At 39.1% G+C, this 23,273-nt stretch overlaps 1 protein-coding gene across 3 annotated transcripts in view; it reads left to right on the forward strand.

Moving 5' to 3' along the window:
• The window catches only part of LOC124162879 (polyglutamylase complex subunit TTLL1), an 82,474-nt gene that overhangs the window by 45,672 nt on the left and 13,529 nt on the right, over positions 1-23,273 (forward strand). For all 3 annotated transcript variants that reach the window (XR_006865698.1, XM_046539570.1, XM_046539571.1), the window contains exons 5-6: positions 15,795-15,996; positions 22,385-22,615. Coding sequence is in view for 2 of the 3 variants with exons in the window: in XM_046539570.1 (XP_046395526.1) it covers positions 15,795-15,996; positions 22,385-22,615 (433 nt within the window). In the remaining variant the exon portion in view is untranslated. The remainder of the gene's footprint in view (positions 1-15,794; positions 15,997-22,384; positions 22,616-23,273) is intronic.

A 23,273-nucleotide genomic window follows, 5' to 3' on the forward strand; every position in this document is an offset into this window, starting at 1 on the left:
TAATTCTATACTTATATACCCAGTAGGAGTTTGAATATTTTCATATAAGCTCAAGTGATTATTGAAAATTTGAAGTGAAGAGTTTGGTGCTGCTCAGGTACTCAAATGTAGAAAAAAAATCAACTTGGTACTATGGAGATAAGGGTCTCGTTATATGTATGTCAGTTACTTGCAAATTATTACCTGAATTATACAACTCATAAAATATATGCTTTTCTTTTAGGTTGATAAACATATCCCTCCCCATATAACCAGTCATGATTTGGATGAGGAATCAGTGGACATAGAACTAGACTGCTCTGAAGCTCATGAGGGTGGAAATGCTGCATCCAACTATGAGCCATTGACTCTTACTAAGACATTTAGTGATGCTAGTGTCCAAACTTCTGTTTCTCACAGGAGAAAGGGTATTAATTGCAATATGACAAAAAAGGAAGTACTTAACATTACCACATCACCCATCAAGTTACAGAGGGATGTGTCGACATCTCCACTGAAGAGAATAGGTGGGGCTATGGATGAAGAGGAATTGGAGTCTGTCACAACAACTGAGGGTGTGGAAAATGGCAGTGGGAGTGAATATGAGCCATGCTCATCTGAGAGTGATGAGTCTGCTCATGAATTTCAGGACCCTGATGCAATTCTCTCTTGTGTAAATAGGAAATCCAAAATGTATATTGGCGTGCCAGATGAGTGGTTTCCTCATGCAATGTCTTTGATAAAGAAATACAATAAACTTGCCCAGAGAGACATTGTATTTACTCTCATGAAAATCAAGGTAAATGATTCTTTTGAAAGGCTCGCGGATCAATTTTGCATATCATGTGGCCATGCATGTAAAATTTTTAACAGAACTGTGCCAATCCTGGCACACACATTGAAGGAACTGATCTATTGCCTTATAGGGTGACTATAAAAAGACAGCTTCCCATACTTTTCATTGTACTATGGAGATGAAATCATCAGGTAACTTACCGAAGTGCCTTCGTTCCTCTAACTTCCGGAATGCTGAAGCAGTCATTACCCTTCAAATACTCCGCCACCATAAATACATCTACTTTTGGTAGATTATTTGTATTTCCTTTATCAAAATTTACCTCTAATACCATGTTTTCGACAATTTTCCCAGTCGCAATGAGGCCTCATACCGGTAACTACGGGCAAGTGACGTCACCAACCGTATCTTCTCCCGCTGATTTTCTTGGCATTTTAGCGATTTTATTATTCATTTAAAAATTAGAGATGTGCGAATAGTATCCGCGAATACTCGAATACCTCGAATAATAGAAAGTATTCGATATTCGAGGTTTCGAATAGTTATGCGAAAAGTACCGTCTCGAATACTTTGAATTTCGCGTCACACACTGTCGCACGTACGTCGTTGGTAGTTGAATTGGAAAAATGTAGAGAACTGTAGTCATTTAGTGCTCGCAGCGCCGTTTTACGCAAGTTGACAAAGTACATCAAATTCGTGGATTTTAGCGGTGAAAAGAGTTCTACGAGGGGAACCGAAAATGGTCGGGTGAAAAAATCCGAAAATCCCCGATTCCCCCCACCAGGAGAACCTCAGTGCCGTGGGATAGCAGCCTTAGGGCATTTCCCACGATCCGCTATCCCCCTCCATTCAGCACTCGCCTCACCCACTCTGAAGCTTTCCTCTTCTCCAAAATCAAACAAAAGGTCCCAGCTCGCACAGGGATCGCATTACGAAGACCCCTGCTTCGAAAAAAATATCGAGTTACGAGAACAATAAAAACGTGTTTCACGCCCTCCCCCCTTTTCTCACCCACTGACCTTTTTCTGGCTACCTGCTTATAAGTTCCCCATTTCTGGAGGTCAACTGCTGTGTGAGTACCGTGGGATACTTACATTAGCGCATTTCCCAAGATCCGGTATCCCTCTCCATTCAGCGCTAGCCCGCCCCCCTCTGAGGCTTTCCTCTTCTTAGAAATAAAAAAAAGGTCACAGCTCGCGCAGGGATCATATTACGAAGACCTTAGCTTCGAAAAAATACCAAGTTACACGAGAACAATAGAAACGTGTTTCGGGCCCTCCCTTTTCTCCCCCACTGATCTTTTTTTCCTACCAGCTTCGAAGTTCCCTATTTCTGTGGAGGTCAACCGCTGCATGAGTCATCTATTAGCACAAAAGGTGTCTAAGAATGACTTTCGTCAATTGATGTTACACCTTTATTGAATTGAAATATTAGTAATGTGCGCGTAATTTCAAAAAGAATAAGACCAAACGACGTATTTCTGAGTTTATTTAAGCATTTTACGCAAAGAAATAAATATCAAAATACGATGGAGACTTAGCATTCTGGCGAAACTCGATATGAGCAGCAGAGCTTCTCGGAAGTTGATGCGGTATTTTTTTCCGAAAACATATATCAAGTTTCAATTTATGAGTGGTGCTATAAATCTTTATTGTTACAGTCCCAGACTAAGGGATATTTTCTCAGAATATTTGGTTTCTCCCTGATAGCAATTCCAATTCATCTTCTTATCTCGTGAGAACTCCCAAAGATGGACTGAAAATAATTGAAGAAAATCCGGTGGAAAAGAGCTTGTATTTTGCAAAATGCCTCAGATTGTCAGCTAGCACTTGGCAGCAGGAGTGGGGGTTAAGCGATGTTAGTTGAATTAATTATATGCCCAATTGTCTCCATAAAATTAAAATATTCATTAATCAGCTAAATTCCTGTTCGAATCATTTTAAGGAAATCAAAATTACTCCCCAAAATCTTGTGTTGCCTGCTGCATAGGCAACCGAGTCAAACATTCCAGAATTCATCATTTAGTATTCGAGGTATTCGAAATTCGAGGTATTTGAATATTCGAGCAATGATTTAATATTCGAATTCGAGAAATATGCTATTCGACCCATCTCTATTAAAAATACATTTCTCCATTTTACTGCATTGAAACCTATGTTTTCTTCATTTACTTCCTTTCCTCTATACGATGAAGAAATATTTAAGCGCAAAAATTTTTTATGCAAACACCCCATTGGGCCTTCGGTTAGGTTTGCAAGATGTGCGTGCTCAAACCAGCTCTCATAACATTCAGCATCAACTTCGTCATGCCCATCCATTGAGTTCTTCTTGCATGGAAACACATGCGATGCTCCTTCTATGAGCCCTTATTCTGTCCGTGCATGTGCAATTGCAAATCGTCCTTCTCGGGAAGTGGGGGCTGAATGCCCGGCACTAATTGCAAGTCCAGCAAGGACAGCCAGATGCAGAGTTTCTATTCGTTGTCGCTGCAAGTCTATTTTTTCCAGTGATTTTCCAACATTAATCCAGGTTTTGCCTGTGAATACAGTGATCCTTTGTTCGAGACGGTATTTTTAGCTGCCTAAAATAATTAGTCGCCAACAAATTATTTTCTTTTTCTTCTGCATTTGTACCCAAAGCTATGTCCTCAAGAAGACGATATAATGTTGTCCTTTTGAAAAGTGAAAGATCACTGTCCATATCTACCAAGCTTAAGATCGATTTTAAAGTTGGAGGAGTATTTTCCAGGAAAGATTCATGTACCTTCCTTTTAATTACCAATTTCACAAAATCGCCGAAAATCACTGTTCTCGAATTTCTTTCTGTAAGGGTGACTAATTTTTTTAAGGTGTCATAAATAGTCCATGGAAACCTTCCTTTCTCAATTTGTAAACAGTGGATTCCGAGGACCCAGTTGCCTTTCTCAAAGTTTCTTGGCAGGTTTCAGTGATGCTGAGAGATTTTGTGGAGTATGAGAAAATGTTGAGCACTAACTCATTTTCGCAGCTTCTGAGCTTCTCACCTTTTCTCCTCCTCTTTGTAACGGACATAGTGATAGGGCACGTTACAGCAGAGATTGGCATAAAAAAACACTCTACAGATCTCAAACTTATAGCATACCACACAACACTTGTTCACTCAAAAAATGCAAAGTGAACTCCTATGAATGAAACTTGAGGAAAAACTCAGAGTGCCCTTTTGTAAAAGGCAGGCACTGGAAGGGCATGCCTTTGCATGGATTTTGAGATATTTCCTGTCTTGGTGTCTGTGGATAGACAGAAAGACCCAAGGCGAAAATTAGCATCTTGTTTCCAAGCCGTCAAAATTTGCTTGCTTTCATGTACAGTGACTTTCAAAAGTTTTAGGACAAAGTTTGTGGCGCCACTTCTGCTTCTCAAGAAAATTTAGTTTCCCTTACTCCATTTGTTTTCCTTGCTCACGCACTGCAAATATTTCGCTTCCATGTGAAGATATATGAACAAAGAGGGAGAAGTTACTTGCTAAATTTATCGTTTTGTTTCGATCTTTGATAGATTTAATGATTAATTTCGCGTGCATACTCTGTGTCCTTGCTCCGGTTTTCACTGCTGGTCTGATATTGTTTATTAAAAGAACCTCAACGTAAGAAGTCGTGGTGGCATAGTAGAGTTAATGCCCCGTCGTCACAGTGAAGGTTGTTGGATCGATTCCCCTGCTCGGAATTATGATCTCAACATTTTTTTTCTTTGGTAACTCCTTTTGTATTTAATAATGGGTTTCAAATACTTTAAATTCGCTGTAACCGTTATATACTTTTTAAAATGGTAAATGGTAATATACAAGTTAAGAATTGGGCAAGGGTTGATGTATCATTTTTATGGATTGCTAGTTCACATTTTGAACGTTAGGGATTTGCAAAAGGGGTAACCGTTACCCTACGGTAAGGGACGCATTCAAACCCAGCGTTGGTATTAACTTAGTGATTTTAGATTGGCGATGAAGGGTCATACATAGCAGTTGATTATTGCATTAATTAGTTTAGAAAGCTGTTGATTATTATGATTTTCTGCAATGAGCACATTGCTTCATCACACGTCTCTTGAGACGGGTGATAAAGCACAGTGTTCATCACCACAAACCTCAGTCTAGGGATTCGAGATAGAGCTTCGAAATTAAACTTTTAAACGCACTATTTATAAACATTCCCTGGGCAAGATCCCCGGTATGGGCTTCCCCAATATTTTTTTATGAGTCGGCACCCCTGCATATATATCATTATTAAAGATGGCGGTAATAAGGAATTCGCCAATATTTGAATCCTCTTTCAAGTACTGTGTTAAGGCGAACGACAAATAACTTCACTTGCGCGTTCAGAGCAGGTTAAAAAAGATAGGGAGTAGAGAAAGCTGGCATCGGCTTTCTCTTGTTCTTAACGAAAGGCGCCAAGGGTCTGAACGTCACATGCGACGGAGAGATATTTTGTACTTGCAGTGTTACCCACACACCACACAGGATGGGAACGACATTCAACAGAAAAATGTCCACCTCCACCAGATTTTTTAAAAAAGCCCTCGGAGAGAATTACCTATGCACTGTCAAAACGAAAATCTGTCTCCGTGAAATTACCCACTCATGCTATTCACTTTCCGTAGCAGGCATATAGCGCTAGAGGGTAGTAGAGCTCAATAACCCACTACAACTCTTAAATAATTTCAAGTTTTTCTAACTTAACTGAGAATTGTTTAACAGATAAAACTTTAAATATTGAAATATGAAAACTAAAGGAATGAAGTAAATTCTATTACCATGACAAATTATAAAATGAATCCCAGGTAAGTTAAATTTGTGGATATCAATCATCTCTCCCCGAATGACCGAATAAAAATGACTTAAAGTGAAAATAATAATTAAATAAATAATCAAAAATAATTACTTGCGAACCCAAAACTTATGGAAAACTTTAAACTTGTTAATTTGATTGCCGTGTTTTTTTCAGTACATACGCATAAAAAATAATTGTAAATTTTCGTAAAATCTTTTATCAACCAATAAAAGTAAAAAAATCAAAACATGATACAAAAATGGCAAAGCTTGCAAATTATTCTTCGGAAGGCGTAAGCGTTGGTTTTATCCAATTAATAGCGAGTAATACCGCCATTATTTTCTATGACCGCCTCCAGTCTGGAGCTCATAGAACGAACTAAATTCTCGCACACCTGAGGACGGCGTCCAATCGATTGCCATATTTGGCGCACATGACCATCTAGCGCATCCAGATTGCGCTCATTCCCAATGCCCCATTCTCTCACCACTACACTCCAAAGGTTTTCTATGGGATTCAAGTCTGGGGAATTAGATGGCCATGGCAAAACATGAATCCGTGGATGCTCTTCAAAAAAATTAGAAACGATATTTGCCCTATGGATTGGGCAATTGTCGTGGACGAAAGTCACTTCCTCGCCAGGCGGAATGACCGTTTCAATATACGGCAGAAGATGGTTCGTCAGGATACCCACGTACTCTTCTGCATTCAGTCTTGGAGACGTGGAAACTATAGGCCCAGGCCCTGCAGCCGTCATTGCACCCCAATAACTTTTGCTGAGGCGTCCTGAGTTATTCCTTGTAAGGATGTGCCGCTGATCGTATCTATGAACGTAATATGTTCATGTTGTATTAATCAATTCCATCACGATTGACAAAACAATAGAAATAAATATTAGCAATTTAAGAAATGAAAGAAATGCTTTCATACCGTGTATTTCTTGCCCTCCACAGTTCTATTCTTCCGTCCTGATTGCTGCGAAAAGTTTTTTCGTCCGCGAAAATAGTTAAGTCCCAAAAAACCTGGTCGTTTACTAAATTATTTCTGCTAAAAAACAACCTCGAATGCTTCTGCTGCTCAGTTAAGAAAGGCTTTAGGGCAGGTTTGTGGTGTTGTATGCCATGCGCAATCACCCGCCTTCTAATTGTTGCGTAGCTGCAACCAAATTGCGCCTCCCTGGAAATCGCAGCTACTCCGCCAACACTGAGAGGTTTATCCTCAATCAAATGGCGAATCCTGTTGTCCTCCAAATCGTTGGTGGCCCGAGGTCTGCCGCTTCTTCGCCCGTCCTTCAGGGATTCGTCGCCTTCCCTAAAATGCCGTACCCAGTAATACACGGTATTCCGGGACAAATTGAGCTGGCCAGCTACTTGGGCAACTGTTGCCTCCACCATGCCAATTATCTGTCCGCGTAAGGCTGGACTCAACCGCGTGCTCCTCTGCTCTTCCATAGCCCAGAAGTTCAAGACTGGTTCTGAGTTATCAATGAATTTGTTTCTGAACCACGTGCTTTTCTTTAGTTCGCTGTTCCATGGTTCACGGTTCTCAGGTCCTGTTCCCATGATTACCACTTCAAAACCATGGATATCTTTCATTCCCACTTATTAGTAATTCGTGGCATGGATAAGTGGTTAGAGCGTTAGTTTGCTGATCTGGAGTCTTAGGTTCGCATCCCCACCGAAGCTAATATTTTTTCTTTTGAAAATTTTTAATTTCAGCATATTTACTGTCATAATTATTATTCAGTAGATACTCATAATTTATAAAGGGCTTAATTTGTTTTTTATGCAAGCTGACTCGGCGAACTTCGCACCGCCTAGCAATCAATGAACATTTATTTGAAATAAATCAACATTCAGCCCTGATGATGAGTGCCGAGACGGTACTTGAAACGTTGGCCGTTATAAAAGCATTAACCCGGTGGGAATCCCGAGAAGAGTTTACCCACATTATTCGCCGGGAAAGTATAAAATCATATTTCACAATGAACATTTTGGTTACAGCATTTAAAAATAATGAGGGGCGGAACCGATTTGAATAATTTTTGACTTATTATAGTACCGTAAGGAAAAAATTCAATAAAACTACAACAATTAGTATTACAATTGCTTGTCAGAAAGGCATTTTCTCTATCTGCATAGGGATGTCCAGAGCATGTTACGCAGAATTTCTTTCTGTGAATTTTCTAATTTTTATGTTTTAACTTATCAAAATTTAGACATTGTGGTTTTATAAAGCAGTTAATAAAGTCCAAATTGTGGCGAGCCATTTATAACTCGGTTTGGTAAAAGTGCACTCGTAAACGTGCCCCGTATGTAAACGAACCCGAGTGTACACTACACATTTGGGTTTATTCTGCACTAACACCTTCTGATATACAACAGTTTTTGCTTTGTTATTAGACGCACGAACAAATGAAGCGGATAGTTTACCAACACTGAACATGACACATATAATTGTTCATGACAAAAACATGGAATTCCTAAATTCAGACTACAAACACTCAACGGTTGACATAGTTATTAGCTAATCATCATCGCGAATGAAACACGAAGCCGAAATTTGAATTTATTTGAACTCATAGGGCATATCAGATGGGATCATGGGAATCCTTGGAATGAGAATATCCTCATCTTAGAATTTTCCTTTGAATATAACCGCGTGAATCACATTGATTATCGGTTTTTTATCACCTAACATGTTCGATTGCATATTTTAGGTTTCAAAGGTTCATGACCACCGAGCCAACCTTCAGCTGTATATTGTGCGGTGGTAAGCCAGTAGTCACATCTAAGAAGTTTAAAAATGCAGATGGATAGTTGGTGACTTCATCTATTTTTGTAACACAGTCAATAGATTTGAGTAAATGCAGATTACCAATTATTTGCAAATTTCGAAGTTTCGAAGAAGTAATTCACATCTTCGCCCTGAGCCGCCAAAATTGCTCGCTCGCTCTAAAATTTGTGATTATTGTGCTCATCAGTCATGTTCAAGAGCACTTTGTTGAGGAGTTCATCTTTCAATGAAACGAAATTGCAAAAATGCCGAGGATATGAAATAAGTCCGCTATATTCGTCGACATGAACACGGCCTTTACCGATAGTCAAAAAATTTTATGAGGCTCAGTCATTAAATTGGTAAAAACAAAACAGATCATTTAGTAAGTAGAATGACCGACTTGAACTTGAGGTGTTGAAGTGTTGCCAACTCCTAAAAATGTCCCCTAGCATCCATATTAATTTCTTCCATGAACTGATATTATTTTAAAATGTTAATTCTGCTATTCGAGGTTGATACGAATCCAAAAACTTCTATTCATCTAGAAAATCGTTCAAATATATGTAGCCGTTCTCGAGTTACAAATAGTGTAACTAACACGATTTACGACTTTTTTATGAATATAAATATACTTAGATTAAATAAATAAATAACATAGAAACACTGAAAAAGGGACACTCAAAAAATGTTTTTCAGACGTTTCTATGGGGTTACCCACCATTCTCAATGAGTGAGACAGGATTTCTGATGTCTTCTGTGGAGTTCCGGGGGGGGGGAGGTTGAAGGGGTATGTGGAGGTTAGGGGGAAATGGGGAGGGATTGGCTGGTGGCTACTGAGCGACGTTTAGCCCTGGCGGTTTGAACGCTGTTTCCACCCAGGTGTGCTGGGTGAATTTTCTGGCAGTATTTCGATTGAGGAAAGGGAAAAGCACTGCTCGAAGGAACTATTTTGTGTTGGAGTACTGGTTCAACGAATGGGGAGGACTTGGTGGAGAGGCGATGGTTGTTCATTCGAATGGATACTGCCGTGGTGAATTCTCCAATGTAGTAGGCAGGGCAGTACTTGTAGGATAGTCGGTAGATGGAATTAAAGGAAGTATTTAAAGGAAAAAGGAGAAGAGGAAGATTTGTTGATGACTGGTGGGGAGGTGGAGCGAAACAAGAAGCAGCACTTGCATCTTGGGCGGTTGCATGTTGAGGAGGAAGAAGATAGGGGGGCAGTGCGGGGGAGAGAGGGGCGGGTGGATCGGAATATTTGCGCACATTGGGTGCCTTTCTGTGGGTGATAGAAGGGCGGGAAGGGAGGAGATTGGAAGTACTTTGGTTTGCGCTAATGATGGGGTAGAGGTCTCTTACGATATTTTTTATTTCTTAGGGCTGTTTAGGCCTTCTTCTAATTCATTGGATAATATTCTAGTTTGTGTATTCGCAATAGGGTATAACATCAACAGGTTTCCATTATCAGCTCGCCCATTACTTGGATGAATCCGTTCTGACAAATTAGTTGGATGTTTGCATTGATTGAAAACTAGTAGAAAACTGTAGTATGTGATGATTATAAAGGCTATTTGCTGTATGTAAGTCAAGTTGGACGTCATATAATGACACACATATCACCCGCCTCAAGGGAAGGGTGAAAAAGTATGGAGCTCATGGCAGAAAATCATAATAATCAACAGCTTTCTAAACTAATTAATGCAATAATCAACTGCTATGTATGACCCTTCATCGCCAATCTAAAATCACTAAGTTAGTACCAACGCTGGGTTTGAATGCCTCCCTTACCGTAGGGTAACGGTTACCCCTTTTGCAAATCCCTAACGTTCAAAATGTGAACTAGCAATCCATAAAAATGATACGTCAACCCTTGCCCAATTCTTAACTTGTATATTACCATTTACCATTTAAAAAAGTATATAACGGTTACAGCGAATTTAAAGTATTTGAAACCCGTTATTAAATACGAAAGGAGTTATGTACCAAGGAAAAAAAATGTTGAGATCATAATTCCGAGCAGGGGAATCGATCCAACAACCTTTACTATGACGACGTCGCATTAACTCCACTACGCCACCACGACTCGTGACGTTGAGGTTTTTGTAATACATAATATCAGACCAGCAGTGAAAACCGGAGCAAGGACACAGAGTATGCACACGAAATTAATCATTAAATCCATCAAAGATCGAAACAAAACGATAAATTTAGCAAGTAACTTCTCCCTCTTTGTTCATATATCTTCACATGGAGGCGAAACATTTGCAGTGCGTGAGCAAAGAAAACAAATGGAGTAAGGGAAACTAAATTTTCTTGAGAAGCAGAAGTGGCGCCACAAACTTTGTCCTAAAACTTTTGAAAGTGACTGTACCAATCTATTGAAATGAAAACATTGCTGTTACAACCTATGAGTATTCTCTGTTTGGGATATGTATCAAAGGAGTACATATTTTGTGGTATGGATGGACAGAAATCTCCTTTTCCACCCGAGATTTTTCCCTCCGCACGCAAGGAGTTGGCAAGGCGAGATCGGATCTGCGGCACCATAATATGTATATTTTCTTAAGATCAAAACCTTGTAACTTCCCTCAAAATTAGGATAAGTAAATGACTTTTTCACTAAAAATAACTTTGTAGTTTTATTCAAATTTTATATGCAGCATATAGGGACCTACGACTTAAGAAATGTAAGTTAGTAGGCAACTACTTTTTACTTTACAAAAATCCAAATTTTCTTGTTCTAAAGGGTGTCTCATTGGTATAACAACATTTTTTCTCAATTATTGTAAAATTGAGGAAAATCTTCAAAGAGGAAATAGTATGAAGAATTTTGTGTAGAGGATTCCAGTCAATATAGTTGATGGTTGTACGACAATTGCGAGAAGAAGATAAAGTAAAAAAATACACGTTTGTAACGTAAATTTAAGGAAATGTTTTTTATAGCCTTTGCTATATTTTTTTTGTAAAAACTATTGATGCCAATGAATGCAGCGTCTCTTTTTACATTAGAGTACAGTGTGAAACAGTGCATAGCGCAATATTAATTTTTATGCTGCAAATGACAATGCCGCACTCCTGGCCTTATGGTGATTAACATGGGAAATGTATTTCCATAAGAACGCATACTGACAACTGAATGTGGAACGCTCTATTGCTCCACCCATTCAGTCATGTTTTCATTCACTTTCACTGCTGCCTTTTGTCCCAAATACAATCCACTTATAAGTCTTCTTTTCTTCCAGTCTACCTTCTTCATAATTTCCATCAGTTTCTTCCAATTTACCTATTTAATATTACCTATCGAAAGCCTTTACAAAGTCTATAAAACTCAGACTTATTCCTTTTCCTATTTGGTATAACATTGGCAATATATTTCATGGGCTGCCTCTGATGAAAAGAAAGTAATCTGGTGGTATACTTGGTTTGGCATTGATGTGTGGTATATTTGCACTATTGCACACCTACTCTAATGGTGGATGCAAGGACCAGATTTCCGCTTTAGCTGCCAAGCATTGGATACAGCTACATCCAAGCCCCCAAGGAAAAATACTCCACCACCATTTTATTCCATGAATAGAAAATCTTACATCTGCAATGTTTTGGTCCATACGATCTGTGCTACTCATATTTTTATTGTTCTCCCGAAACATATTCTGCTGGGTTACCATCTTTCTCCTCTTTTCTATTCTGAAGTAATGGTCAGCCATTTCATTGGGTAGGCGCTATGACAAGTCAAGGCAATGGTGACATCAGGAAAATCCACCCATCTTGTAACTGTAACTCCATCAGCATCAATTTTAAAATACTTGTATGAGCCTCTATCAGATTTTTTTACTCGAGGAACTTTCTTTCAAAGGACAATCTTTAGGAAGTCTATCCTCTCTAAAAGTGCCAGTTGCTCCATATTCGTGGGAATTGAAATGAGAGTGAGGAAGCTTATTCCTGTAAATAAGTTGCCAAAATGGCAATGCTGATCAAAATTGAAATTGCTGCACATTTTCCAAAATCTATTTTATATACATGATTGAATATGGGTTTTTACCTTGAACATCATCCAAGTACTTACTGGGAGTATTCAAACACCAAACCTTGTAACCAAAACGGATTCGCTTCCACGAAATGAATTGCGTGCAGGGATGGATACCAAAAAGCACAATCATACTCTCATCAAAAGAGAGTTTTCTCATTGAGGAATTTTGTTCCCCTGAAACATTCCTTCAATTTAGTGATCAAAGGGCTTAGCTCCCATAATTTGTCTTTCATGTCGGGCATCATATTGTCTGCACAGTGAAAGAATTCTCCTATCTTAAGGAACTTATGCCTTTTCATTCCTTGGGCAACCATTGAGTTGTGAACATCCCCAGGACCTTCCCAGGAGCATCTCAAGGATGGAACCCAGTAATAACCTTGTGACAGAAAATATGAATTCCTATGAAAACTTTCATCTCCTATTTACTGATACTAGAAGATGAAAAACCAATAAGCTTAGTATATTTATTTGATTCTGCCATGAGGAAATCAAAAATGTTATCTGAAAAAACCTATTCAAAAATTTCTGTACATGATTTGTCCCTCAATTCAGGAAGATCTGTTTCGGGGAATAACCTATTTCTTAAAAAAAAGATCTTCCCATCACCAATTGGCTGCTTCTCTCTTCACTTTCTTCTGTAGGTGAAGTGGTGTAAGTTTCATTGACTTTGAATCCTTATCCTTATGTCTAACTGGTATTAAAATTTTGGTACCGTTACAAATAAAATGGAAATGCCTAATTCATCATTTTGACGTGTTTTGGTCTTTTAAGGTAGGCAGGTGGTGCAACTCCATTTCTATGTGAAAAAATTGAATTATAACAGAATAAGTACCATAAAAATAAATAAAAGTCAGACAAAATTAAGACGACAAAAAAAATGTAGGCAATTTGATTAAGTAAGTAGAGGTCAGCCATCAAAGTGACTGGTCTGGTCCTTGTAGTGTTAGCCTTCACAACCAGTTGTTTTAGAATCAAATTCTCGGATTGAAATGATGATATTTCCTCAAAGTTGTCATCTAGTCTTTCTCTCCGAGACTATTAATTTTACACTATTTTATAATATATCATATAATTTGGTAATTGTGTCACCAAGATTTTTTAGTCACTTTTCATTTCATAGAACATAACATGCATGTACAGCAGACTCCCGATTATCCGGCTGCGGTTTATCCGGGTTGCGGATTATCCGTGCATGATTTTAACTCTCGCTCAATTTTTCCCGCGATCTTATAAAAAAATAAAATTGGACCCAAAATTATCGGAATTACTGCATTAATGCTAGGATACACCAGGCTTATCATTTCCGTCAGAATCCCGTTCGTAAAACGGAAGCGATCGCGCGCTAGCTGCATTCAAGGGATCACCGAGTTCGTGTTTTCCAAGCCTAGCAGTGCGCGAACGCACTCCGTGATCACGGATACACGTCCGGCAGCAGTTGCAACCCGGGCAACTTGTGCGAGACGCAACTGCGTGGCGTGGTGCCTGACGATGTAGTTTCCGACGTCGAGCAGTTGTTTTGAAGCGTTTGTGCAAATCACTTTTCTGTATCCGCGATCACACAGCTACGATAGTGTGGTTTTCGAAACCAGGCCTTACATGGAGCATTAATAATACGAGTACAACCATGTTATTGCCGCTAAAAAGATCGCGAACTGGCGAAGAAAGCTCTCATTGAGTCCGGGAAGCACGCTAATAAAGCAGAATAATGGCATAAATAATAATATATTGTTTGTTTTACGTAAATTATGATCATTACAAGACATTGGATTTGATGTTTGGGTTATCCGTGTTTTCCGATTATTCGTGCCGTCCCTCCCCATCATTAGCCATTGGGATAATCGGGAGTCTACTGTATATGATTTACCTTCAGATAGACTCACATCTGATCCAATGCTTAAATTCTGCATCTGTATCTCAATTGAATTACACAATTGATGTACTGCCAGGTTTGATCACTGTCTTCAATTGCTGCTTTTATGTCGTCATCCTTGCTAAGTGGGGTTTCAATGCAGAAACCAGGGAAGCAATGCTCACAGTCCCCACATGTAATGCAGTAGTTGTTGCGAATAGACGTATGGCAAAAAAAGCGATAACTCATGAGATGTGACAAGTGGTGGCATTCCTTGTAACTCAGTAGAAGTACACACTAGGGATGGTCAGATCGGATACCTCGAATCCAAATATGTATCCGTGGATATTGTCCCTCACCAGATACATTGGATCCAAATTTGCTGAAGACATGGGATCAGGATGCAACTTTTCAAAAGTCGAATCCAGATCCAAAGACTGTAAATCAATACTTCAGAGAAAGCAGCATTCCATATAAGAGGGAGTGGAAAGTCGAGTTCGTGTCCTCTCTTTGCATGCACCATCAAACTGCAATGCTTGTCCTAATCATGAACCATTTTGTTTTATAGCTCTCATACGGGTTGTGCAACAGAATTTCAGCCGTGGAAAATTTTAAGGGAAAATATGGTTGGCACGTAGAGTGTCTCCTCCCAAGAGATTGAACTACCATGGGTGGAATCTCAGCACCGTAGGATAATAGCCAAGTTAAAAGTAACTGCATCGCATATGTCAAAAAACCACCTCGGCCCTCCATCATCCCGTGCCTCCAATGTTTATTTTTTCCTTTCCAAAACCTCTGAATCATTATCTTCGAAGAAAAATATCAAGTTACACGAGAACAATGGAAGCGTGTTTCATCCATACCTCATCTCACCCACTGACCTTTTTCATCATACCTGCTTCAATTCTCTGTTTCTGGAGAACAAATGCCTGGGGAGTGACTTACTAGACCCGAAGATGTCTCGATAGTTATCGGCAATTGGATGACGTGCACGAGATTCACAACAGAATGAGACCAAATGCGTAGCATTTGTAACATATTTAGGTTTCTATTAGCTCAAATTGATTGAAACAAAGTTTTTTTAGTTATAAATACACTATACCAATATTCAACATTGTCCAAACAGCACAATTTTCAAAGAAACAGGCATGGCATCAGTACTGTCAAACCATAAGATATGGCCTGGAAACGCCAACTCTATATTTCACATCGGTTGCCTGGCTTCGCTTTGAAGGGAACGACGTGACAAAATAGCAAGATCTGACATGTTCGTCCTTGACTTTCTCATTCATAGTCTCAGAAAGAGTTACAATATTAAAATGTGTATTAAAATCTAAATAGCATTCCTTTGATCGCATGTATCCAGAAGAAACTTGAATAATTACTTTTATTATAGCAGGAATTTGAAAATGCATTTAAATCCGAAAATATCCGAAGATCCAGCTCCAAAAATCAAGGATTCCATCCGGATCCGAAAAAAATCCTTCCCGATGCAATCCCCAACTTGATCCACTGCCATGACCACTGGCCATCCCACGTCAAAGCAATTCTCTCCTTGTTCTAGGTATATTGACAACCCACTGTTGATTGGTGGGAAGAAGTTTGACCTGCGGCTGTACGTCCTCGTCACGTCCTTCCGTCCCTTGAAAGCCTACCTCTTCAAGTTGGGCTTTTGCCGCTTCTGCACTGTCAAGTACGACACCGGCACCCAAGAGCTGGACAACATGTACATTCACCTCACCAACGTCTCGGTGCAGAAGCATGGGGTGAGTGAGGGTGACCCCAAAACTGCAGTTGCTCTCTCGCGATCAGTGTCGGTGAATACTTGGTGTCACCTCTGACTTTGCAAGGGTTAGTGTGCTTACACTACCTAAGGTTAGCCTTGATTTTTTGTGATATATTATGCCAGTGCATATCTAAGCATAGAGATTACATATGTATCATGATTTAGGGATTGATGGGTCAGAATTTTTAGCTTGGTGTTGGGTCCCTCCGCTATTGAAAACCTCATTTTTTGCTTTTCAAAACACGTCAGCATAAATCTCTAACAATTAGGGATTAGGGATCCAGGATTTTTTTCTCGGATCCGGATCCAAATACATTCCTGCTATAAAACGTAGTAATTATTCAATTTTCTTCTGGGTACATACAATCATAGGAATGCTTTTTAGATTTACATACACATATTAATATTTTTACTCATTAAAAATCATTTCTATAAGCTTTCAAATTGTTTTTTAAAACAATAAAATCTTTACACGCTCTGAGGTCATAAACTGGATGTAAACTGTTATGCTTTTGTTTGGACATGAAAATTGGTTTCAATCTTCGGATGAACCATTGACTGAATTTTAATATTCCTCACATAACTTTCCCCCGAATTAGTCACTTTCTCATTGCATACTGAGTTGTGTTTCACCCGAAAATGCTTCAGCATGGTGAGGTGGATTTTGCACTTCCTCACGATAGTTTCACGTCACAGTGCACACACATGGTTCTCATTTTGTCAATAAAAATGTTTCCACACAATGAAAGACATGTTATTGGTATATTGTTAAATTAAGTTGCAGCTTTGCAATCTGCAAGACAATTAACAATGTTTAGAATGACATTAGCATCACGTGCGACGAGTTGCAGGAAAAGAACAAGACGACCGCTCAGCTAGAGGATGGGGTTGGCAGCAGAAGTGTGTTAAGTATAAGTGGAGGGAAAGGAGCGTGCTCCCCCATCTTTCAAGCAATGAGGCACCGAATTAGGGAGTCAAGGACGAGCATGTCAGATCTTGCTATTTTGTGACATGTGGCTTCAAAGCAAAGCCAGACGACGTCGTGTCTTCTTGTTTGATGGTACTGATGCCACGCCCATTTCTTTGAAAATTGTGCAGTTTGGACAATGTTGAATATTGGTGTAGTGTTATTATAACAGAAAAAAAAAACTTTTTTTCAATCAATTTGAGCTCATAGAAACCTAAATATGTTAGAAATGTGACACATTTGGTCTCATTCTTTTTTTAATTTCGTGCACGTCAACCAATTGCCGAAAACTATCGAGACACCTTCGAGTAGTAAGTCACTCACCTAGCATTTGTTCGTATTTATCATCATCACATAAACCAGCTTGCTATTCTAGCTCAAGCAGGGAAGGAAATTGATATGTGGAGGCGACAATTGATATACAAGCGGCAACCTATGTTGCACTTAAATAATATCAACTTGGAAATAAACACAGTCACCACAGATTTTGCCTTTGTAAGACTTGCATCGTTTCCCTGAAATTGTAAATTCATTTCATTAAACTTTCCAAAAAGTTCAGCCAAAAATGCAATGTCACTCCTAATCTCTCTAAGGTTGTTGCTGAGAAAAGCATCTTTCTCCTCAAAACAATGCACAACAGTGTCAAAAAGTTTATAGAAGCGCCTTATACAATTGCCTTTTGACAGCCAAAATTATTCCCATATGAAGAGAGGTTTTAAGCTGCTCCCGTCCCTAGTACAAGGAACAGCATGCCTGAACAGAAGTTACTGAAAATGCCTAGATGAAAGAGGTGTGCTTAATGTGCAAAAAATGAAATTGAAAACTGAACAACTAATATGTGTGGAATATACCAGGTTTATTTGTGTTTCACAACAGTACGCATTTTTATTACCATTCGAAGGACTAGAGTCACACCAAAAGAATTACATATTGTATCTTGGATTTTTAGACGTACATAGTTGTTTATTATTAAGTTTTTTTCAGATAAAGTACATTTCTTACTAATAGTAGTTGAAACAATATATGTTCAGTAAAATTTTATCATGATTGACTTTGATGGATGCTCTGAAAAAATTATAAAATTTTCTGTTGTATGTATTTGTTTAATTATTATTTTTATTAATTTATGGGCATGACATACGTTACCATGAGCCTGGAATTTTAAGATTTTAAATAAGATTTTAAAAACACCTTTAGACAATATTAATAGGCCCAATAGATAGTAATGAAACATGCCATACTCAGCACATATGATTTTCTTATTATGAATTAATTTTACCATCTATAGGGACATATGTGTCTCAGACTACATCTCAGAAACTATTAGAGATATCACTTTTATGTAAATGTTTTTGGAAAACATGCATCAATATTAGCCTTAAAATGTATTTTGTTATGCAATTTAATGGCTGCAATCCTTATGGACCTTAAAGGCTTCACGTGACCCGTGACCATGATTTACTTTTCGTGTTTGTCCTTCACATTTACATTGAGACAGGAAACATTTGATAACATAGTGAGCAATTTTGACGAGAGGTGTTAAAGTGGCAAAATTTACTTAGGTGTAGGGAGTATGTACAGGGTGCAGCCAGTACTGCGCTCCCAGTGCAGATCTCCCTGCGTGTACCAGCAAGTGCTATCCCCTGCGGAGGGAGATGTAACTATCACTTGTCTCATTGTATTAATAAAACAGTGGGTCACTAACCTCAGACCAGTGGCGGTTTGCCCATAAGGACTCTCGGACGCCGCCCCTCCCAAATATTTGAAAAAGTAAAAAAAATAAATATCCATTAATTTATAATTATACATCTGATCAATCAATGCGTTTTTTCAGTCCCATACATCGAATGTGTTGGAAAAACACGAAATGAAATTGCGCGAGAAGTTCGTATTTGTAGCCGTGGGGCGCTGGCCAGAACGTCCCAATCCATCCCCATGCAGTTATATGGAGAGTGGTAGTGGTGGGGGCCGCTGGTGCTATGACGCGTCTAACGTTGTGTCTTATGGAAGTCTTGGGACGTCGTCCGAAGATGCGCAGAGCGACGAGTGAGTTGACATCGCTGCGCAGGCCGGCGGGCGTATAATCTGGCGTCTACTTGGTGCTGCCACAGAAAAGGGACCTACGGAATCAGAATGGTCACTGTACTGGGTGTAGTTATACGATTTTAATTTTTAATTACTAGTAGGTATTGCTACAGTAAATAAATTATCCCATTATGCTTGCGTTTTTTGGTGTTTGAATTCCGGAACACATAAAATCCAACCAGTTAAAGGCCGTATTGACGAAGGAAAACTATTCTCGAGTATTTGACACAGTTCTGTTATGATTACGAATTTCAAGAACCTTGGGGAAATTAATATTATAATATTTAGGCCTTAACAATGTATTCATATCTTCCCGATGATTAGAAATGCGGTACCTATTTTTCAGATAAATTTATCAAAAGACCTGCAGTATTAGGAAAAATCAGTTAACATTCCCCACTGATTTATAATTTAAGAAATAGTTGCGTGCGTGATAGGGTGAAGGATTAAATATGATTTAAATCGTTAAGCGCGACTTTAATTAGAGTCATTCAATTAATGTCATGAAGTGCCACGTACAATGCACCTTTTGTGTGTAGGTTCATCATTTTTCTAGCCGTCCTTGTTGTATTAGTTCATGTTCACCTAATTCCTCAGCGGCAGAGCGGTAGCTGTCTGACGGAAAATGCCCACTTGGGTCTGATTTAAGTGGCCTCCAAGAGTTCATATCAGTGTGGAAATCCTTACAGCTCCCATCTGTGGCTTAGTCGAGTCGTCTTCTTTTACGATCTAGAACTTATTTTCTATTATATCATGGCAATGATTTCGAAGACACGGTTAATCCAAATGCGACCCGTTGGCGTCTCGTGTGTTTACCACATATGAATCTTAGACTCAAGGAGATGGTCCGTGACGTCCTTTGTTTGCTTTGCCTTTGCTGACCTTAAATTCGTCCCTCAGCTGAATCAGCATTAGTGGACCACGGCTTCTATCTCCCTTGAGTCGTCCTTATAGTAACGGCAAGACTCTCGGAAAGAACGGAGTGAAATGAGTTCAGACATCATTTTCGAGGAGTTAATTGCACGCAATTGCCGATTAAGAAGTTTCTAAGTGCTGTGTGTGCATTCAAGAAGACAATTTTGAATTAATCAACAGTGCTCGTTTTTTTTAAGGGAAATATAGGGAAAAATTGTCCCAATTCTGTGTCCTGGCACCTTGTTCTTTTTGGTCGTATTTTTCGTCGGCCTATTTTGTGTCGTCCCTTGTTTATTTATAGACTAGTGCCCTTGCCATGTGTTCAATCAGAAAGAAATTGTTGTCCAGCGATGATTTCAACGAACGTGTAATTGATCACTTTGCTGAACAAAATGAAAGAAGGATGGACTTTTGCAATATAACTAAAGGCCTGTGAGTATTTCATATTTTGTTAAAAATGTGTAAGAAATGTTTAATTGTTGATTTTAAATCATACTGTATTCAAGAAGCAACGCGAACACCGCCATCAAAGTTTACATCTGCAATAGCAAAGCGCGCGCATTCTAGTAGTGTTTGTTGCCTAGTGGAAGTCAGTGGCACTCTCCTCCCTCCTCAGGTGTTACAAGTGTCATTGCTACCTAAATCATTGCAAATGTTGTATAGATTTGACAAATAACGCATTATAATTGCAAAACGAACAACAGAAGTGTATTGCGGGCATATCCGCACGAAGAATGTAGACGCTAAAACCTAAAGTTACGTATTTTCGTTTGTATTTGCAAAATATCGCAGCAAATATATTTTTATTCTTCAAGATCATTGATCAGTATCATCGAGAGTCCGGACTAAGCCGATCTGTATGACCGAGAGTCTACTGCATTTAGTATTTATTAATCAAGCTTTATTAGGAAAACTAGGTATTTTGTTGAAAAAAACGGAACGTATGGCATCACAGAATTTAATTCCTAGATTGCCGTAAAAACTTAATAAAATACACGAAATATTAAAAAATTATGACCCCCCGGTGGAGTGCGCCCCCCCCTAGCATTTGACTCACGAGCCGCCACTGCCTCAGACTAGAGTGGTTTGTTGCACACTCCCTAGCCTTAGCCAAATTCAGACAGAATAGAGATTTTTTTACAATTTTTGAGGTCAATATACAGTCCCAAAGTCTGATTCTTGCAATCAATATTGTTTAAAGTGTTCAAATCGGAAACATGCGCTAAGTTTATCTCTTCGCACTTCAACCAATATTCCGATAAAACATAATACATTGACTTTGGCAAAGTCAATGTATTATGTATTAAGATGCTAACAAGACATTTAGATCATTGAGTTTATTTTGCATAGACTGGACATTTTGATAATAAACATTCAAATTGAAGCGATATCCCAAGATAACCCTCCAGTTTTGCCAGGCCTGGCTTGCTAAAAGAATATTTATCCCCACAAACAAAATTCAGCCAGAAGGAAGGCTCTATCAAAATTTCGCGATACTGACAGTTTTTAGATATGTGAAAAGATGCATATTTACCACGGGCTACCGCAAGTTTTTCTGTTTCCATGTCCAAAGTCACGTTGATGTCTGGTTCTTCTGAATTCATATACCCTTCCAGGGTTTCCACCAATGCATCTGGTTTGAAGTGCCAAACATTTGAAAATTCGCTCTCTGGAAGGCAAATTTTCAGGTGGAAAAAGTCTTATGTCTCACACAAAGTCACCAAAGTCTTTAGTGCCTAATAGTCGCATGAGGGAAGCAATCTAAAATACCTCTAGGCCATATATGTTATCTCGTTTGCTTGTGTGATGGCTGGTTCATGGGAGGACCTGGAGGGGGCAGTCCCCCCCAGAAGCAAAAATCGCTATAGTCTCTAAAGAAAATCAGGACTGGATTGAAACGAAAGTTTTCAACAAATTTTCTTTAAAATCATGAAAAATAATATTAGTATAAGACATGTAACTTAAGTAATTTTTTTCTAGCAAATAACTTTCAAAACTAATGAAACACTGTGATAGTTTTCTTGAAATGTTGGTTTCATTCACCTTTTCCATGCTAAAATGTTACTACTTGAACAACAATGGCTTACAATGAATATGGGAAGAATTAAATTAAAAGAAGTTGAATTCTGATGTAGTAAGGAAAAGATGCCATCTTCAGTGCTCTCTGAGGTAAAATTACGCTCAAAACTGGTAAAAATGCGAAGGTGTAATAATGTCGTTGATGTTCATGCATCAAAAGTGCATGCAATCGTATCAAATGCTATGTAGATGTAACTTTAGTTGGCAAAAATTTATTTCAGTGAAAATTAATTCATCAGAGGATATTTATGTGCTTTACATATTTTGTGAGTTCTATTAGAGCAATAATGATGATGCTGTGTCCCTTCTCTCATGGTGGAAGGGGGAGTACAACGGCATCCACGGAGGGAAGCTGAGTGTTCAGAATTTGAGGCTGTACTTGGAGGGGACGAGAGGCAAGGCAGTGACGGAGCGGCTCTTCTCATCCATCTCGTGGCTCATTGTGCACTCCCTCAAGGCTGTGGCTCCCGTCATGGCCAATGACCGCCACTGCTTCGAGTGCTATGGCTACGACATCATTGTGGACGACCGACTAAAGCCGTGGCTCATTGAGGTGAGACGTCTCATGACAATTTATGGAATTTGTTTGTGGGTGAATTTTTTGTAATTGCCAGCCTCACAGCCTGTCCCTAACATTATATTTTAATTGCTACTGTGGCAAGAGCTATGTGTGAAATCATCTGTGAGAGTGCAGTTATCTCCATCACATGGCTGAGCGACCCAGTGAGATGTTGTTTTCAATGAATGTAGATACCTTGTAGCATGCAAGTGATGTGTTATGAAAAGTTAGGTTTCTATTCTCCTTATGCATTGCCCAAATGGAGGGTGAAGAAAAAGTAAAAGGCTATAATGGGTCAATGATGAAGAGGGCCCCTCACGTTTACTCCTCTGATGCTTATTGTGGTGGAATTCCCAGTGACCCCTAGGGATTTGCTGAGTTGAAGGGTAGGAGACTGAGTTCATGTCATGCTGCCCCACAACCCTCTCCCGCCGGCAGCAACTACAAAAGCAAAATGTTTTTACGAGTAGCATGATAATAGTTTAAACATCTCTTCTTTGAGCTCTTTTTTGGGGGGGGAGTTGCCTTCGAGTATTCTCTTCCCTCAGATGTTCTGGGCCCAACTCAACGTTGGGATGCGTGGCCATTATCCCTGCCACTGGACTAGACCCTCCCACCCTTTCTTAGCGGGAGTCCATGGACAACTCATTGC

The sequence above is a fragment of the Ischnura elegans genome, chromosome 7 (assembly GCF_921293095.1).
Source record: "Ischnura elegans chromosome 7, ioIscEleg1.1, whole genome shotgun sequence".
In the NCBI taxonomy this organism is placed as follows: Eukaryota; Metazoa; Arthropoda; class Insecta; order Odonata; family Coenagrionidae; genus Ischnura; species Ischnura elegans.